The sequence below is a fragment of the Gallinula chloropus genome (assembly GCF_964237585.1).
Source record: "Gallinula chloropus genome assembly, chromosome: Z".
Taxonomy (NCBI): Eukaryota; Metazoa; Chordata; class Aves; order Gruiformes; family Rallidae; genus Gallinula; species Gallinula chloropus.
The window spans coordinates 45,363,439-45,382,217 of NC_140089.1; the positions used below are offsets into that span (position 1 = coordinate 45,363,439).

The 18,779-nt window shown below is 38.6% G+C and overlaps 1 protein-coding gene across 1 annotated transcript in view; it reads left to right on the forward strand.

The window, feature by feature from the left end:
• Positions 1-11,116: 11,116 nt before the first annotated feature.
• AOPEP (aminopeptidase O (putative)) overlaps positions 11,117-18,779 on the forward strand; it is a gene marked incomplete at its 5' end in the record, with an annotated part of 184,133 nt that continues 176,470 nt past the window's right edge. Inside the window, one exon of the mRNA XM_084278581.1 lies at positions 11,117-11,922. Coding sequence (XP_084134707.1) covers positions 11,117-11,922 — 806 coding nt within the window. The remainder of the gene's footprint in view (positions 11,923-18,779) is intronic.

Sequence of the window (18,779 nt, forward strand, 5' to 3'; positions counted from 1 at the left end):
ATATGTACCAGGAACTTCCAAGGATATTGCTTTAGCAGTTGAGGTAGTATGTTTCTTCTTTTATGTGAACACCATGATTACAATTTATTCTCTTAACCTGTTAATAAAGAGTGAAAAGAAATGCAGAATGAATGGAAGTTTGGTTATAAAAGTGTACTAGATAGATGATCCACAAAATAAACCAAATGGTACCTGTGTGCTATGAGATTTGTATGGCTGAATGTGTGCTGATGGCTTTTGATTATCAGGAAAATGCTGTAGAGTTAAAGAGACTTAATAACAAGACAATATACATTACATCAGTGTTCAAAAAATGCATGAGGTATGAATATATAGGCAAGACTGCTTATTTCTGTGTAGTTAGCAGATAGTGGACAGATAGTTTAGTTTAAAAAAAAATCAACATTTCGCTTTGTATCTTTTATACTCCTACTCCTTCTCCCTGTGAAAGTGAGGAAAATATTGAAAAACAAAGGCTAGTCTGAACTAGTTCCATGATCATACAATGTTTGGAAGTAAACTCTAGTTACACTTCATCTGAATCTGTATTCAATTAGTCAGAAAAAGGAGGAAGCATCCTGCCTTTGACTTGCAAATTTGCATACAGTGGCAGATCCTGTTGATTTTGCTTAGGGTTGTGATAAAACTGTATTTTACTACTTGTGGTAGAAAACATGTCAGCGGGATAATTTTATTATGGGCCTTGCACAGTTTTTGGAAGACTTGGTTGAATTAAAGATAGAAGTTGCATTTAATCAAATACAGTTGGAATCAAATGCTAAAGTAAATCACTATTTACAGCCTGCTCTGTTAAACTCTCCAAGTTACCACGTATTTATGAAAACATCACAATTCAGACAGAGGAGAGCATGGGGTTTACAAGCATGTTTGTTTGTTGCACAGCTGCACTTTTTTTCCTTTTTTCTTTTCACCTGTCTCTTTTACCTCTTGGTACAACTCTTTGCTTCTGTGAGTGCACATGTGCTTTCTCTCTGTCTCATCTTACTGATTTAGTTGGACCAATGAGGGATAGTCTATGTGTAGATGTTAAACTTCGAATAGAGTGTCAGCATGTTTTTTACAACACAGTTGAAATAGTAGTAGTGATTGAAAGCAAAGATACAGGTGACTAGCTTTTAAATAAATTAATATATATGTATATATGTGTATATATGTACACACCCACACCCACCCACCCACACATACATCTTTTTGTCCTGTTCAGTTACAGCAATTTTTGCTTGTCTTTTTATTTTTTTTTCCTTCTCCCCCCCAACTTGATTTGATTTCTTCTTTGCCTTAATGTGATCCCTGTGTCATCTGTTTCATTGCTACAGAGGCTGGGTGTATAGTTGTTGATTGCATTAATCTTCCACTTTTTTTTCTTGATGCTAAAATGGCTGTCTAAGTGACCAAATAAACAGTTCACTCCTTTCTTTTCTTCTTGGATAAAAATGAGACACTCTCTCAGGGTGGTTGAGATCCAATATTTGGTAAGGCAAGCACAGCCTAAAGGAGGAGCAGATAGGTATCCGTCTTGTCTGAAATGCAGCCATCTGTCCATGTATCTTAATGTCATAGAGCTAGCGGTCCTGTTGGAGACAAGTTCCTGTTCATCTCATGTCAAGATAATTCTTACCTAATATGGCTTTGGGCCCAAATGGAACATTTAAGTCATCTTTCAAGCTCTTAATCGGATGACTATCATATATATGCCTTGAAGTATTTGTACTAGATTTTTCTAAATTCTGTGTAGCTATGTGCTTTTTCTCTGTACTCTGATCTGTGTGCTTTAAAAATTGTATATTTCTAAAGTCACATTTCTTTCTAATAAAACAAGTGTAAATAATATAGGATTAAAAAGTGCAAATCTTTTCCAGCTCTATTAATATTTGCTTTAGGAAAAAAAAATCTGGAAAATTCATTGTATTGGCACTTTCTGTAAATTTTGGTCTGGTGTGAGTCCTGAGTTCTAAGAGTAGTAGTTTAAAGGCAGTGTGCTTATATATTATAATCACTGAAAGTATCATTTTAAAGAGACAATTTTATGGCATATATACCCAACCGATTTAACACATAGTGGTGTAACGTTACCCACACACAAGAGGGCACACTAAGTCCTCTGGAATACAGTTGCAGAAAAGCTTTCCAGTTAGGGTAAATGAGTGTCTGCAAAGAAAATAATAAGAGCACACCTTGAATGTGGTGCTTTCTGTAACTTTTAACAAATGTTTGTATGACTCTTCCATGCACATGCCAGAAAACTTAACTAGTCTTAGAGTCTTTTTTGTTTAGCTCAGTGAATATTGTGAAGTTCTGTGACTAAAAATTAGCATTGTTGTTTAAGTGGGTTTAAAGAAAAGTAGAAAGTGATCTAAAACTCATGTTATCATTTCTTTCTTACCACACTGTGTTACAGTCAAAAGATTGTAAATACAATATTATGCATAGTGAAGTTCCAGGCTTCAGATACAAATATTTAATAATCTAAAATATTTTAAAATTTTGTTAACTTTTGGTAAAGCTTCACATTGCAGGTTTTATTTGTTCTCTGAAACAAGCACAATGCTTCTGTGCTTCTGTTAATAAAGTTAATGTATGGAAGTAATTTTAAAAAATATACATTTATGTCACTTGAAGATACTGTTTTTATGTCCTTGGATTTATCTTATTACTGAAGTAATGATTGAAGCTTTAAGCAGCACTTTCCCTTCAGTTTTTTCCATACTATAGTGTTAGCTTTGTAATTCTGTTTCAGAGCCTTTTAGTCTTTAGAGGGAGTAAATAGTTAGACTTCACTAGGCACTTGGGCTTCTGTTCATCCTTCCCCTTTTCCCATCCTTTCCCTCCTAAGGAGACATGTAGTGGCCTGTTCTCTATTAACAGCACTAGGTACTATCTCTGCAGATGCCTATAGCCTCTGAAAAATCTGTCATATGGTCTGCAGAAGATGTCTTAAGTTGCCTTTAAGGAGATTCCTAAGGAATTTTCCTTCAAAAAACAATCAAGGCAGACAATATTGTTTAGGCATCTTCATTGTTACAAACAATTAACACTTTTAAGTAGCCTCTCTGAATACTGTGTGAAAGATCATAACCCTAATACTGTAGCAATTAAATACATTTTAAAGGTAAATTCTATGTGGAAAATAAGCCAGCAACTTTAGGAACAGTGATGCAGCCTGACTACTTCTAAGTATCTAATGTATCTTGCAGATTTCAGGTTAACTTGACCCCAGATTAGATGAGTAATATTTTGTTTGTTATTTCTTGTTATTTTACCTACATTCTAGACTTAGGTTGAAAATGTGAAGAATGCTATTTCCTAGCAGTATGTTTTGATATAGTTATTCTTAAAATGATGTATTTCTGTTCTTACTCTTTGTTTGTTCCTTACCTTTTCATTTAGCTTTTCAGTTCAACAACAGCAAACTAGCAGCACTGCAGAATATAAAACCAAGTGCTTTTTGTATTAAAAAAAAAAGCATGATTTGGTGCAGTACAATCACAGATTCACAGAATCATAGGGGTTGGAAGGGACCTTGAGAGATCATCGAGTCCAACCCCCCTGCCAAAGCAGGTTCCGTAGGACGTATCACACAGGTAGGATATAATATGGACTGTAGCTGTATTTGCAAGACAATTCAGTATTGTTGCGGGGACTTAAGCTTCTGCTTTTCAGCAGGTAGAAGAAAATCCCCAGTTACATTAACAAGCCTTGCTAGGGAATTATTATGTGCTTCTCAGCAAGGTACTTTATCTCTGCAGTTCCACATACATATTTGCAGCTGGTTTTCTGGAAGAGTTTTTAATTATCATGGTGATAAGGCAGTAATGGCAATAATGAATACGGAGTTCCTGCCTCCAGAGAACGGTAGTGCAGATACAGAATCAAGGTCTTACGTAATAAATGATAAAAGCAATTACACTAATAGCAGCTTCTTTCCAAATGAGCTTAAATGTGTTTTTCTATACACTATGTATGGACTGTTGCTGCTGGCAATATTTTTAAGCTAACCTCTAAAATAGATTTTTTTTAAAAAGAAATGTGACTTTTGTTTTATAGTTAGCTTCTGATATTTCTTAATCTGTACAACTGTACAGTTGTGCAAAACTGCCTAAAACAAACATTAATATTCTGCATGACAATGAAGCACTGGAGAGCAAGGAAAGGAAGTAGCTTTGTAATTTCTGGTATGTTGACAGTGGATCTTTGGAATGTTATTTGTTGAGCAGTAACTCTTTGGAAGTTTCAGGCATAGGGTCATTTCCCTTTGTCTCCCACACTTCAGATATTTATAAACATGAGTAGGATCTCCTCTTAGTCTTCTTTTCTCAAGGCTGAACAGCCCCAGTTCATTCAGCCTACCTTCATAGGGGAGATGCTCCAGGCCCTTAATCATCTTTGTGGCCCATCTTTGAAGCTGATCACAAATACTTCTGGTTTAGGTAGAAGCAGGTACACTATGAACTTTCAAAGCTTCATTAGACAGAAGTTCATGCTGAGGATGTGTATCCCAAGATTGACAAATAAATTCAAATTGTTGTGGTGTCCACTTGCTTACTTCCCTCTCCCTGATGGGATGGGGAGGAGAATTGGGAAAAGAAGGTAAAATTCTTGGGTTGAGATAAAGGCGGTTTACTCGGACAGCAAAGGAGGAGGAAAGTAGCACCAGTAGTGGAGAATAATCAAAGTGAATGATATGCAATGCAATTTGCTCATCACCCAGAACCTGATGCCCAGTCCATTCCAGAGCAGTCACCCCTGCTTATATACTAAGCATGGCACCACAAATATACCTTTGGCTAGTCTGGGTCAGCTGTCCTGGCTGTGTCCCCTCCCAGCTTCTCGTGATATTTAACTCTATCCCAGCCAAAACCAGGACAGTATCCACTCATTATCCTGTACCATCTTTGCCATGCCTAGATCCTACATTGTCCAATTAATCACTACTACTTTTGTTGTCTTTGACATGTGCATATGTATGTGAGTGTGTGTATATATATGCACACACAGATGTCATTCCCTTAGTCCGTGACTGTGGGCTCCATCTGTCATAACAGTCTCTCAGGGCAGGAGAAATTGTGAGTGCTCTTGGGTTTGTTCCATGCGCCATCGAGAGCTCACAGCTGGTCTATCTGACGTGGTCCATGCCTACAGTCTGTGGGCTGAAGATTTCAAGGACATTGCTGGCCACTGGCTGCTGAAACCAGATCTAGATCCACTGTCAATTGCACTCTGCTTGGTTTCATCAAAGTTCACCCTTTGTTCATTTGGATGATTCTCGCTGTGGTAACATGGCTGTGGCACGTAGCCATTATAGTAGTGATGACATGCCATGGCAGGTTTATGTATCAGGTAACATCATACAGTTTAATTTATTGAGTATTCTCACACAAAGTCAGACCTTCCTGGGTTACACACTGGACTTCCCCATTCTTCTGTATCACACACCAAGTGCAACCAGGTGAGCAAAACCAGTCCCATGGATGGGTTTGCCTTTGCCTGAAGCAGGGATAATCCGGACTGTCTTCCCTAGAAAGTTGTTCATGTGCACTATGGGTACTTTATCTTCTTCTACAGCATGTCAGTTTTCATTAGGCAAGGCCAGCTTCATTGGTAGGCCCCTTGAGTTACCTATCCACATGGCCTTTGCTAAACGCGTATCCCAATGTTTAAAGGTCCCACCACCCATTGATCTCAGTGAAGTCTTTGTATAGTTTGTATGTAGCCCATTGTATGGTTTGATTTTCCCAGAGGTTGGTACTTGACAAGGGATGTGACATACCCACTCGGTGCCCAGCTCTTTGGCCCTGCTGTCTGTGAGGGTAGTGTTCTGGGTGGTGGCATGGGACATGGGATGTGTTTCCAGCCATCTGGTAGTTGCAACAGGACTTACTGCTTCTCACTTTCTGGCACTTTATTTTACAGTGTGGTCTCTTTAGCATGTGTCACCTCCTGCTCTGGTGACATTCTGTTGGGATCTGGCAATTCCCGTCCTGAAATTTTGTTTCTAAGAACTGGACCTCTGTGCAGGTCCCTTGACTTTATTTCATTTTATGGTGAAACTTGCTTTCAGAACGATTTGAACTATGTTCTTCCTGTTTCTCAGAAGCTTCTTCTGAGTTGTCCTGTAAAATGGTATCATCAACATGACAGAGCAGGTGCTCTGTCAGCTTATTAGGGTCCTGTAGTTGTTCAGGAGTGGAGTTCCAAACCACTGAGGGTGGGTAAGTCTCTAGATACCTGCACATACTCTCTCGCATGCCATGACACCCATGACTGTCCAGCCTCAGCACAAATCTCTAGGTGGCATTCTTAGAATGATTTTTATAACCCTTAGCAGGACTTGAAACACATTCAAGACACACAACAATAGAAACATGCTGGATACTTATCATAACTTTGTTTTAAAACACTCGGATCAGATCTGTCGCTATCCCAACCTTTTGAGCCTCTCCTTGGGCAGCAGCAAGCCCCAGCCTGCAGCTGAGAACCACATGTTGGTCACTCATCCAGCAGAATGGGGAGGAGAATGAGCAGACAAAGGCACTCCTTGGGGGTTGAGATAAGGGACAGCACAGGGAGAGAGGAAAAAACAAGATTAAGGTTATACAAAGCAGGTGATGCACAATGCAGTTGGCCCACTGCCCAGCAGATCTTGGAGCAGTGACACCTCCTCTCCTGCCAGCTTCCCCCTCATATACTGAATTAACTCTACCCCAGCTGAAAACCAGGATGCATGGTATTTCCTTGGACTTCTCTGGTGTTCTTTATAATACAATTTTTTGTTTGTTGTTCAGAATTATACCATCTGAAGTCTTTATATTTAAAACACGTTGATTATTGGAGTTTGCTATACGTTCATAATGTAACTCCTGCGTTTAAAAAGCTAAAGTTGGGGAAATGATGCATAATTAACTTTTAAATTTAAAGCATACACAACTACCCTGTCTTAAAACTGTAGTGCATAAAGTAAGTTTCTTTCCCACTTAGAAAAGTGCTAAATTGGACTATCCCAAATTACTCAAGACACCACTTCATAGGCTGCAACTCCCATTGTGAGGCTCTAGTGGAGGAGTGAAATTATCACTTGTAACAAAGGAATGCTTTGTAACAGAAGACAGAGCTTTTTTCTAATCATCAAGATAAAATTATCAAAATATAGTACAAAATGACAACGATATTCAAATGAGTGAGTCCCCAACACCATAAGAATAGAATAATTTATCAACAGTTTTAATGCACAGTTCTAATGTTCTGTAGACTCCTTAAAATTTAGCAGAGAGTTAGAGAGCTGATGTACAGTTTTTGAAAGCTGAGGTATCTAAAGGTGATTGGAGATGCAGTTAAACAGTGTTAAATGGTGCTACATCTGAATTAAAATTCAGTGTCAAAGTGTATGCAGTTAATAGTTGTCACTTGTCTACAGGTGTGTTCCTCCTGTCTGCTGCTCTGTATGTTAACAGGGTCGGATGTGTTATCTCCACAAAACAGAAGTGTTGATCTGAAACCTCAAACTGTAGGAAATGAATGTCCAGTCTACATGTTTTTTACCCTCATTGACCTTTGTTTTCAATTGTCTCAGATCTCATGGAATTCATATTTTGGTATTAATTATTTTGAGATGATTTGTACTTACAGAATTAGGTTTTTTATAATGCTTCAATTAATTGTGGGGGGTTTGTCTTTTTTAACTTAGACTGAGTTGTATGGCATCATTTCTCACCTTTTAATCTGCCTAGTTAATGTTACATGAGTCTAACAGTACTCAAAATACAAAATTTTGGTTTTGTAGACATTGAACTGCAACTTTATTTCAGAGGAGCTTCTTATTTCTGAGAGGTAAGTTAGTATCATATCTTAATACTTTTGAGGTAAGGAATTTTTCATGTCTTCCAAATGGAAAAGATAAAAACAGGAATATAAATGCTTATTAATAGTATAGCACAGATAGTTATTGTTAGTGTAGAATTCACATTTTGTAAAATGTATCAGTAGTACGTAATACCCTGTTTTCAAATGAGAAGATCTAAATATTTGTGCAAAAATAAGGACTCTGTAATGCCACTTCAGTGTTGTATTTTTTCCTCCATCAAGTCACTTTATTTCTTTCTGTGCCACCAATACCTGGCTAACCTGCGAGAAGACCTAAGGTTTTGGTAGTCAGAAGAAAATCCAGGTAACACCAACTTCACTCTGCAGTGACAATGCACTGCTCATGTTGCAGCACTTAGAACCTTTGTTTGCTCTGCTGATACTCCCAGTTAGGTGTCAAGGACTTAGTTGTGACAGCCATGTGCTATTTACAGCCACTGCGTGTTCATAGAATCATAGAATGGCATGGGTTGGAAGGGACCCCAAGGATCATAGAGTTCCAACCCTCCTGCTACAGGCAGGGACACCAACCTTTAAGGCCTGGATCTAGACAAGGCTGCCCAGGGCCCCATCGAACCTGGCCTTGAAGACTTCCAGGGACAGGGCATCCATCACCTCTCTGGGCAGCCTGTTCCAGCACGTAACCTCTCTTTCTCTAAAGAACTTCCCCCTAACATCTAATCTAAATCTTCCTTCCTTTAGCTTCAATCCATTCCCCCTTGTCCTGCCATTATCTACCCTTCAAAGAAGTTGATTCCCCTCTGTTTCTATGGTCCCTTCAGTTACTGGAAGGCTGCAGTGCGGTCCCCCCACAGCCTTCTCTTCTCCAGGCTGAACAAGCCCAGCTCCCTCAGCCTCTCTTCATAGGGCAGGTGCTCCAGCCCTCTAATCATCTTCATGACCCTCCTCTGAAACCTCTCCAACAGTTCCACATCCTTCTTGTACTGGGGCCCCCAGATCTGGACACAGTACTCCAGATGGGGCCTCAAGAGTTCAGAGTAGAGAGAGACAATCACCTCCCTGTCCCTGCTGGCCACCCCTCTTCTGATGGAGCCCAGGATACCATTGGTGTTCCCAGGCTGCAAGAGGTGGCTCATGTTACCAATGCTGGCTCATTCACCAAGCTGAGGTTTGCTGTATCTCCACTCAGCCTTTCCTACAGGTCTTCTTAAGTGCTTTAGTTCCACTTCTGTACTATTTCCCAAAGTTCCTTAGATTAAGTAGAAAGCAATCATGATGATGGTACTGGGGCCCTAATGCATCTCAGGGTACTTAATTCTTTACCTTTACCCGTTGCCTTTGTCAAACTGGTGAAACCAGATCAACATTGCATGTATAGCTGCAAAGATAATTAACCTTTGGAAAGCTGCAATGGAATCACTGAGACTGCAGTAATTCATGATTCTGCTTTTGGATCCTGATACAAGGTTGAAAGTGCTTAGATGTTCATGTCAGTTAAGGCAGTGCAAGTTGCAAGGGGTTTCTTGCATATAAGTGAAAATTTAAAGCACTCAGAATACTGAACTGTTATGATGAATGAGAAGATTAAATTCTTGTTGAAGAAGTGTTTGGGAAAATTCTCAAACAGAGAATGGGGAAGTATCTACTGGAAGCAGTTCAAAAGATACAAATGTGTTCTCTAGACAATCCACAAATTACTCTGAATTTACTGGAGTATTTCAGTAAAATAGGGTTTTCATAAGCGAGATTGGTGCTCTATTATGTCTGCAGAAGTGCAGGAGGATTGATATAAAAGTGAATGAAAGATTTTTCTCAGCTTGTCTTCAAAGACAATCCCTGCTAATTCTTACTTCTGACTGGTAGAAAGCTGTCAGAAGAAAGAAGGGAGATACTTGCTATGTTTTGTGTGCTTTGTGTTAAGCTAGTTCAGGGAGCAGTATAGATGATTTTCTTGGCATGATACTAACTTGATCATGTGCCCTGGACTCCTACAAAAGAAATACCCAGCCTTGGGGGAGCCTGGGTTCCTCTCTGTGCCATGCTGAGAACTCCAAAAACTGACTTTGCATGCTGGAAGTCTATGATGAGGCTGTGAAACTGTGAAACAATGTTACAAGGGAGTATCTGTTCACTTAAGGCACTTAAAAACAGACTTGGCTGCCTGTCATGAACTGGTAGGGAGAGAACTGCACGTCTTCACAGTTGCTTCTTCCTCTGATTTCTATTTCCAGGACTCGAGTGAGCTAAAAGTGCAGAGAATGCCTGACAGTTATATATCTGTGATGAACTTCTGCCTGTTGTTGCAATAAATGTGGCGCATTTTAACATTTTCTTGCGTTTATAGGTATTTGCATATTTTCCAGTGAGAAGACCTTTACTCTGTAAGATGCTATGATCATGAGTGTTAGTGGGTTTCTAGTTAGTAAATGCAACCATATGCTTTATATAAATTAAGTATGCAACTATGCATTTGAAAAATCTTCATAAACATTCTCAAAGGAATACTTGGAATGCACACATAGTAAATGGGCTCTTTCACTTGTAGTTTACTACAAGTGCAGATATGAGAGCAGTTGTAAGGTGGAAAGGATATTAATCCGCGGAGATACATTGTATATATGAAATTATTTCTCTAAAGCTTTGAGACAGTATGAGGTGATTTAGGCTTACTCTTATTTACACAGTAGAAAAAATATCTTTTGAGGTAATGAAGGTAAGTACAGAAACCTTAAAAACAAACAGAGCAGTAATAAGTAAAATTAGGTGTTGCATACCTGTGTCTCATGTGGTGATGCACCCACAGGAGTCACACACACACACACACACACACACACACACACACACACACAGGTGGCCCATGGTAAGGTTTTTTTTCTTTGCATTTGTAAAAGCTGTCTACAAATGCCTTCACTTCAGAGCTTCTTTGAAAAATAAAGCCAGTGGTTATTGACAGCAAATCCTGAAGCATGTTCTCTGGAGACACGATCACCATTTGGCTGTATTATTTTTAATAAAGGCAACTGGAATTTACGTAACTTCTAGGTTTAATGCATTTTGGAAACAGCTGTGAAACAATTACCTGATTTTCTTTTTCTTTTTTTTTTTTTTTTAAATAGAATGTGAGAAGTGGAGGAACTGCAGTTGATGTCCATACTGTAATATTAATCAAAATTAATTTTGGCACTGGGAGGCTGAATATCCTTGCTCATTATGGCAACATCATGTATAAGGAATGTCTGAGAGTCTGGTGTGAAACTGTTGCCGAGCAGACCGGAACATGGAGACACAACTAGATCCCATGAAGGATGACTTACCCTTAATGGCCAACACTAGCTACATGCTTGTTAAGCACTATATATTGGACTTGGATGTGGATTTTCAAAGTAAAGTCATTGAAGGCGTCATAGTTTTATTCTTGGAGCCTGGGAGCCGGTACAGGAAAAGCAGCAGCACTGGCAGAGGCGGCTGCCAGTCACAGTTTGATGAAACCGGTAAAACGAGGACATCTGAACCCTGCCACATTCCTGTGACAAATGCAGGTGCCCGTTCATCTGAAACGGAATATAATGATTTTCCTGTCTGTGGTAAAGGTGACGAAGATACTTCTGATAAAAATGGTAACCATAGCAACGAGGAACAGGCTTCTGGGATTTCTAGTTCAAAGGACTGCTGTGACATAGAGAATGATGGGAACAAGGATTTTCTGCTGGTATTGGACTGCTGTGATTTAACCGTGCTAAAGGTTGAGGAGGTAGATGTTGCTGCTGTGTCAGGCATTGAAAAATTCACGAGGTCTGCCAAGCTAACTGATGTTCCAAAGGAACAGGAGAGTCTCAGGAATCTGATTGTGCGTGAACTTGTGACTTTACCTGCGGATCTCTGGGAGGAACGGTTGCACTATTTTACTCGCTGCAGCCAGGCACCTGGCTGTGGAGAGCTTCTGTTTACTACTGGCACTTGGAGCTTGGAGATAAGGAAATCAGGAATTCAGACCCCAGCAGACTTTCCTCATGCAATAAGAATATGGTACAAAACCAAACCAGAGGGAAGCTCTGTTACATGGACTACAGACCAGAGTGGCAGGTACGTAACTACTAGCTGAAAGCTTTGTACACATTAATGTTAAACATAGGTACAGGAACGTAGAATTGTATAATGCTGAGCAACTGTGAAGATGATGAGCACTCTCTCACTCTGTTTTAATTTCATCCTTGGTTTGAATCCCGTTGCTGTCCTGTAGGAGAACAGACAAACTCTGCTCAAGAAGCCCCAAGGGACTTGCAGACTTGAGGCCTAAGTGACTGCATTTGCTCATTGTGAGTGGGAGTAAATAATTGTGCATCGGTGTAAGTGTGTGCCAGGAACAGGGAATTACCACGTGGCGGAAGAGAAAATATGCATGACAGGTTTTTTTCACTTCAGTACTTTGTGTTCTTTTTCCTTCCTGGCTTACACAACTGATCACACAGTATCAAGATCAGCATACGTAATATTTAATAGAATTGCTTCACAACTAGTCTTTTATCAATATTGTAATAAGTTTGGAGATGCAGTCTTTTCCTGTTTAGTTTCTCATAATCAACTTTTAACATCTCCTTCATCTGTTATGTAAAGTACATGACAGCAAATGGACTGCAAACTGAAATGGCAAGGAGAATGGACATTTTATCTAGCTTCTGTGAAAGTACAAAGCGCTGTACAGAAATCTTCAAGATAAGCTGTGTGTAGTAAGGAAGCAACAATCTAATCTTGACTTCTACAACAGTAATTGTTTAATGTTCAGAGCTGGATTTTAATGCCTGCTAGATTGTTATGATACTTAGAAAACAGAAACAAAGTTGGAAGATCAGGAAGAAATTTGTCTGAGTTCAATACTTGGTTTTAATTCCCAAGCTGGAGATACATGGTTACCTCTCATGTGAGTTCTGCTAATAGAAATGAGGCCTTTTAATTGTACATCTGCTAGTTAGGTACTTATGCTGCTAAACTATGAGCAACGTCTAGTCCAGGAATGTCTGAGTAATGTTCAATACCTCTTTCCCTTCCTTCTCCCTTCCCCACTCTCCAAGGAGTTGTTTTTGGTATGAGTTTAGGAAATTTAACTCAACATAGTATCTGCAGTTATGAAAATTTTGAATTTTGACTGCATGCAAAGGTATGGTGGTTGCCTGTGATCACACAATGTGTGTGGCTCTGTATACCTGCGTCTTACTAAAGTCTTTGAGACTAATGTTAGCAACACTCCTGCTTTAGTACTCCTCCTCTATGCATTCTCTGTGTCTAGTGAGCATTCAAAGGTTACTTTTAAGTATCTAAATCACTGATGTATTTTAGTTCTGACTCCTTTTCCCGCAAAGCGATATTCTTACTTTGGAGACATTTCATGGCAGCTGTACACAAACACAGTAAGGAAGCAGGAGAAGATGGCTTGATGTGGGCCAGGCTGTCTGATGGTAGCAAATCATCTCAAGTCGATTAATTTCCAGTCTTCTGTAGAGTATTCCAGAAAATGCTGCCTGTCAGGAAATAAAGTTTTCATATCACAGTCATTACAATCTTTCTTGCTAAATTTTTGAAATCAAATTCTGTGTGTGATGAATCTATAAATACAGTGATAACGCTGATTGCTCAAAATGCTGTCACGTTTTTTCCCTTCACTTTCCAAAAATAAAGCCTGTTTATAATGTATGGGGGAAATACCATTGCATTATATTCTGAGAGAGGAATTCTCTAAATTGTTCCAAATTATGCACGCAGATGGTGATTTTTCATGAAGATGTCAAATCCTTTCCCAGAGGAGCCTTGAATCTGTGGTTCTAGCCCTGAGGAAAGCAATTAACAAAGTACCAGCATTGCGTGGCCACTTCCATTATGTCTCCTCTGACTTAACAATAGTATGATGTTTTGAAATTTAACATATGCACTATTTTATAAAGACTTCTCTTTTATTTGATTTAAACAATGATGCATTGCAATACACAAAAGAATCGGTTTCAACACAGCTTTGTGGTATGAGTTTAGGCAAGTTGAGATATGTGTATGCACACCTGATGTCAGCACAGCAGGGCACACCTCTGTTTTTGGCAGAGGAACTGAACATGCAGAATTTGTGCATTTCCTTGTTTGGGATTTTGACACTAGAAAATAGATTAGTGATCAAGAAGTAAGATTTTCTTTAGCCTTAGTGTTTTGCAGTAACATGCATTTTGGGTCCTTTATGCAGAGGTAGTAAAATGGGGCAAAATAGGAATAGAGTTTATGGGTGAGTGCACGTGGGTATGTATATATATACACACCTGTATAAATATACTCATTAATTAGTATAAATATACTAACTCCGAAAGTTATACTTACAAAGACTATATCAGTTCTTAAAATGGGCATGTAACTTTGTAATAGAGATCAATAATTATTAAAATACAAAAAAAAGTGTTTATAATGTGCATAATGTATTTCTCAGGGACAAAAACCAGTTCTGTTTCAAAGTTCTTCAGTTGTTCCCCAGCACACTACGGTGCTGGGGTTTTAAACTAAGAAAGTAATGTTGCAATTTGAACAAATTATACTTTTGTTTGAAGTATTTTTGCTAGTAACAAGTATTACAAAAGTTTTATTACTTGTTAAAATGTCCTGGGATCCCATTTCATTATTGTTTAAGAACAGGATTAAACACATGTGGGTTAAAATTAAAGAAATAATTTTCCTAGCAGACAGCTTTTTAAATTCACCTCTGATGGGAGAGTCTTCACACCTTTTTTCTGCTTTACTTATTGCCACTTCTAGTGCAGTTGTACATTAGTTAATGGCTTTGTTGGTTTTAGTGAAGAACTAAATGGAATGGAACTCATTTCCTCATTGTGGGATTAGGAGTGAAAGACTATTTTTGATACCAAGGACATCAGTGAAAGACATTCCATGACACTGAAACCTTTCAGCACTGGTTCCTAATCCTGTAAGCTGCCTGTGCATTATTTACCTTGGCGTATGTGAATAGGTACAGCCATTGGTCAGGCACATGCATTTGTTTTTTCAGGAAGTTATGGGAAGGGGATAGGTTGAATTACTTGAGAGTGTATGATTTTCATTAGAATGAGCCGTTTTGAGGAAACACTCTAGAAAGACCTTGTGCTGATTTTCCAAACCAGGAAATGTTGGGAAATGTGAAACGATTTCCTTAAAAAAAAGGATCATGATGTCTGGCTATTTATGTGACCAACTTAAATGTCTTTTACAAAATGTTTTGTACCTCTCTATCTTTATGATACCTTATTATTAGATTAAAATGCTGGTGTGTTTTTAAAGAATTCAATAAATATTTTTGTTTTTATGAAAGCTGTGCAGGTGAATACAGCAAGCACACACACACAATTTGGTGGAAGTGCTAATTCTAGCTTATGTTCTGTAATTAAGTGCTTATAGGTTTCTGAAGCACCTGAGGCGGTACCTAATGTATCAATAAACCAGATCTTGGGTTCCTGTTTAAATAATTTGTTGTAACTGATTCTGCTGAGAAGGAGAAGAGTTCAGTCAGGCTTAGTGTGCTCTGCTTTATGGACCTGTGTTAGGAGTTCACGTCAGGCTGGATCCCACTGGCATGGAGGCTGGCACTTATTGTTTTGTCTGCAGATAAAAAAAGAATGATTTTACCTTATTTGAAACTGTTTGTTTCAGGGCTGCCTCTCCTTAAGACACATGTTTTGAAATGCGAGTCATGTTCAAAGAGAGCAGTTGTAAGCATTCGGGTGCATGGGTGTCAAGAGCTGTTCATAAATTTTGCTACTTCTGAAGATAATCTCTCCAAAGTCATACCCTTCTTTGGCACCATGATCAGTCAGACTGTGTTAAGTAGTATGTTGCATACAGTAAGTAATAAATAAAACCTGTATAAAAGTACACATAGGAACATCGACATTTTTCTTTTTTTTTACTATTTCAACATTGAACTCATAGTTGATACTCCATGCTGAATGAGGTTGAAATTTTCATGAATGCTCTAAACTTGATATTTTAATAAATATTCCGGGTAGTAGAAACTTTGTAAACATATATCTTGAATTTTCAGCTAGAGCTTGAAGTTGGAAGTGAATTCTTGAGCAGTGATCTCTAATTTCCAGGATATTAGGCATAGAAGTCCGTGTTTATGAACTTTCCATATATGGAAAAATAACCTAGTAAAATATTTTGTGTACTTGTAAGCACCATCTTTCTAGGGTCAGTCACAACAATGATATTTACTAAAAATCAAGAAGTGGAGTTTAATACCTTTTAGTATATGTGATTTCCTTAAGTTTCAGGATAGTTTGCAACAGTTATGAAATGGCTTCATCTAGAGACTGCTGGAGAAGCAAAATGTCACCATTTTGCATGTGGAAGGATTGCTTTCTAATCATAAGTCTTCAAAGTTTTGATGTAGAATAGTTTATGATTTTTTATGTCCTGCAGAGGTCAGCTGACCACCTAAAGGCTGCAAAATTGTTCTCTGTGACCTTAGTGATTGGTATTTATGAGTGAAGGATTGCATTTGGCTGTGGTGAGCTAACAGTTTGCAGTGAGTTGCAGTTTGCAACTAGGTATTGGCTACAAGTCATTTCCTGTTCACGTACCTGGGCATTTTATGTCATACTTGGAGCATTTGTGGTAGGCCTGCAAAAAAAAGAGGGTAATGTAATGATTCCCAGGCCGGATCAGAAAGTTTCTTCTTGCTTCATCTGAAGTGTTTCTGATTACCCACAAAGTTCAGCATAATGCTTTGTGTTTATATTTTCTGTCTCCAAAGTTTATTAACTATATGCAGTCAACCACAGAGCTATTTTGTGTTAAAGAGGGAAATCCAAGAAGGAATGAGGAAGAAGCCTACAAAAATATACTTGCAGAAAGAAACACTCGACCTCTGTAAACCTGGATGTTGGTTCCCTCCACCACTGGCATGATGACCTAGATGTGTGTACAGCTGGGTGATAAGGCATATTATGGAGCTAATCTATATGAAAATAAGCATGGAGGGAAAGGGAATGCCTTACGGGAGTTGTTTGGAATGTGCTACTGAGTTTAGTGTGGAAGGTAGAATTACAGGTAATACAGGTAATAGCCTTTATGGAGTCAGAGGCACCTATTGAATTTCCATATTATATTTGATATTTTCAAAGCAGTCTTTTTCCAGGGTAGAAATTGGAAAAATTAGTCAGATTTTCATAGTTTCAAACTGCAAATTAGAAAATATGTCACGAAAATAGGTGTTTATTTGTTAGCATCGTGCTGTGCTCTTGTGCTGGAAACGCAGGAAAGGAATGGGCAAGGCTTGGGAGAATAAGATGCTCCAGAATTCAGGCAAGTCACAGGCTAAATCCTAAGTAGTTGCCATCAGCTGTGCAGAATTCTCTCCTGTTATTTTGTGTCATTTTGTTCCCAGTGATGAATATTTATAATTGAATAACTAATGATGCAGTCTGAGGTTTGTTGGATTACTCGTGTCTGACGCAGTGATTTCTCAGGAAGAACAAATGGTATCAGGAATAGAATGGAAAAGTAAAATAAAAATAAACCAAAAAAACCTAGGCAGACCTTGAGTAGACAATGAACTGACTTGATATTTCTGGAATATGGATGGCAACAAGCATTTCTACAAAATTTAAAATAGCTCTTCTGTATTAGTTGTACCAACTAAAAAGTAAGACTGTGAGAAACAAGGTCTTTTTCACTGTTCTTGGTACTTTTTTAGAGTTATGGCAAGTTTTCTGCCAGTACTTCTTTAGAGTTAGAACAAGTTTTCTGGCCTGGCAGGACGTGTGGTACTCAGATGTAGGTTGGGTAGGTGGATGCCTAGGGGCTGGGACAGTGCTGGGCACTCAGAGCCAGTGCATGCCAGCAGAATACAGGGGCAAAGATGAGGAGGCTGAGAACAATGTAATTTAGTAAAAATACTATTACCTGTATAAACAATAAAAGCCTAAGAGTTTTAATTTAAAAATCTAAAAAGGAGGAGAAACTTCAGAAGACTTGAAGAGTCAAACCAGCAGTTGAGTGTTGAGCACTGGAACCGACTGCCTGGAGTGGTTGTGGGGTCTACTCTGGACATTCAAAACCCGCCTGGATGCATTCCTGTGTGACTTACTTACTCTTGGTGATCCTGCTGTGGCAGGGAGGGTAGGATTAGATGATCTTTCAAGGTCCCTTTCATCTCTTACCATTCTGTGATTCTGTGTGAAGTGGCCAGCCAAGAAATAAAAGCAACCTTTAATTTCAAAAAAGAGCTGAGAAAGTCCAGCTGTATCACAGCTCATGTCCAAAGGAAAACTGTGTTCTGTCTTTAAAGATGGAGGCTTAACAGGGGTTGGAATTTTTTGTTCACAGTTGCAATTAGTAAATCTGTGGTTTTCTCTGCCAGTGGTCAGTTACTTCCAATCTTTACTGCCATTGGTATGAATTTAAATTTTGTTTAAACACAGTCAGGTAGTACTTCCTAAGGTGTTATAGAAGTAGTGTTAAAAGATATACTGGGAATGGAATACCTAAGGAATTGGTCAGATGTGTATCTTCAAATCTAGGAAACTATCATAATAACACTGAAGAAGCTGATAAGTGTATTATAATTCAACAAAAATACAGGTTAAAGCAAAGTAAATTGATTTACTTTGGATGAATAAGGTATGCCCTGTCTTAACTTTATTATCCTTACTTCCCAGTGGTGAAATGATGAAACTTCTGAGCAGGAAATAGTGCATGTAACTATGTTTAGAGGAAGTAGGGTTGATATACCCCATGTGGACCACAAATTAGTGTGTAAAAGTTAAAAATAATTACATTATCAGTTTAGAAATGCAGCTATCCAGCTGTTGGAATACCAGCACCAGAGTAACTGGAAGCCTGTGGAATCTCATTCATATTGAGTATTTTTAAATTGGAGAATGGTTGGAAGAGGTGTGGGTAGTTATTGACTGGTG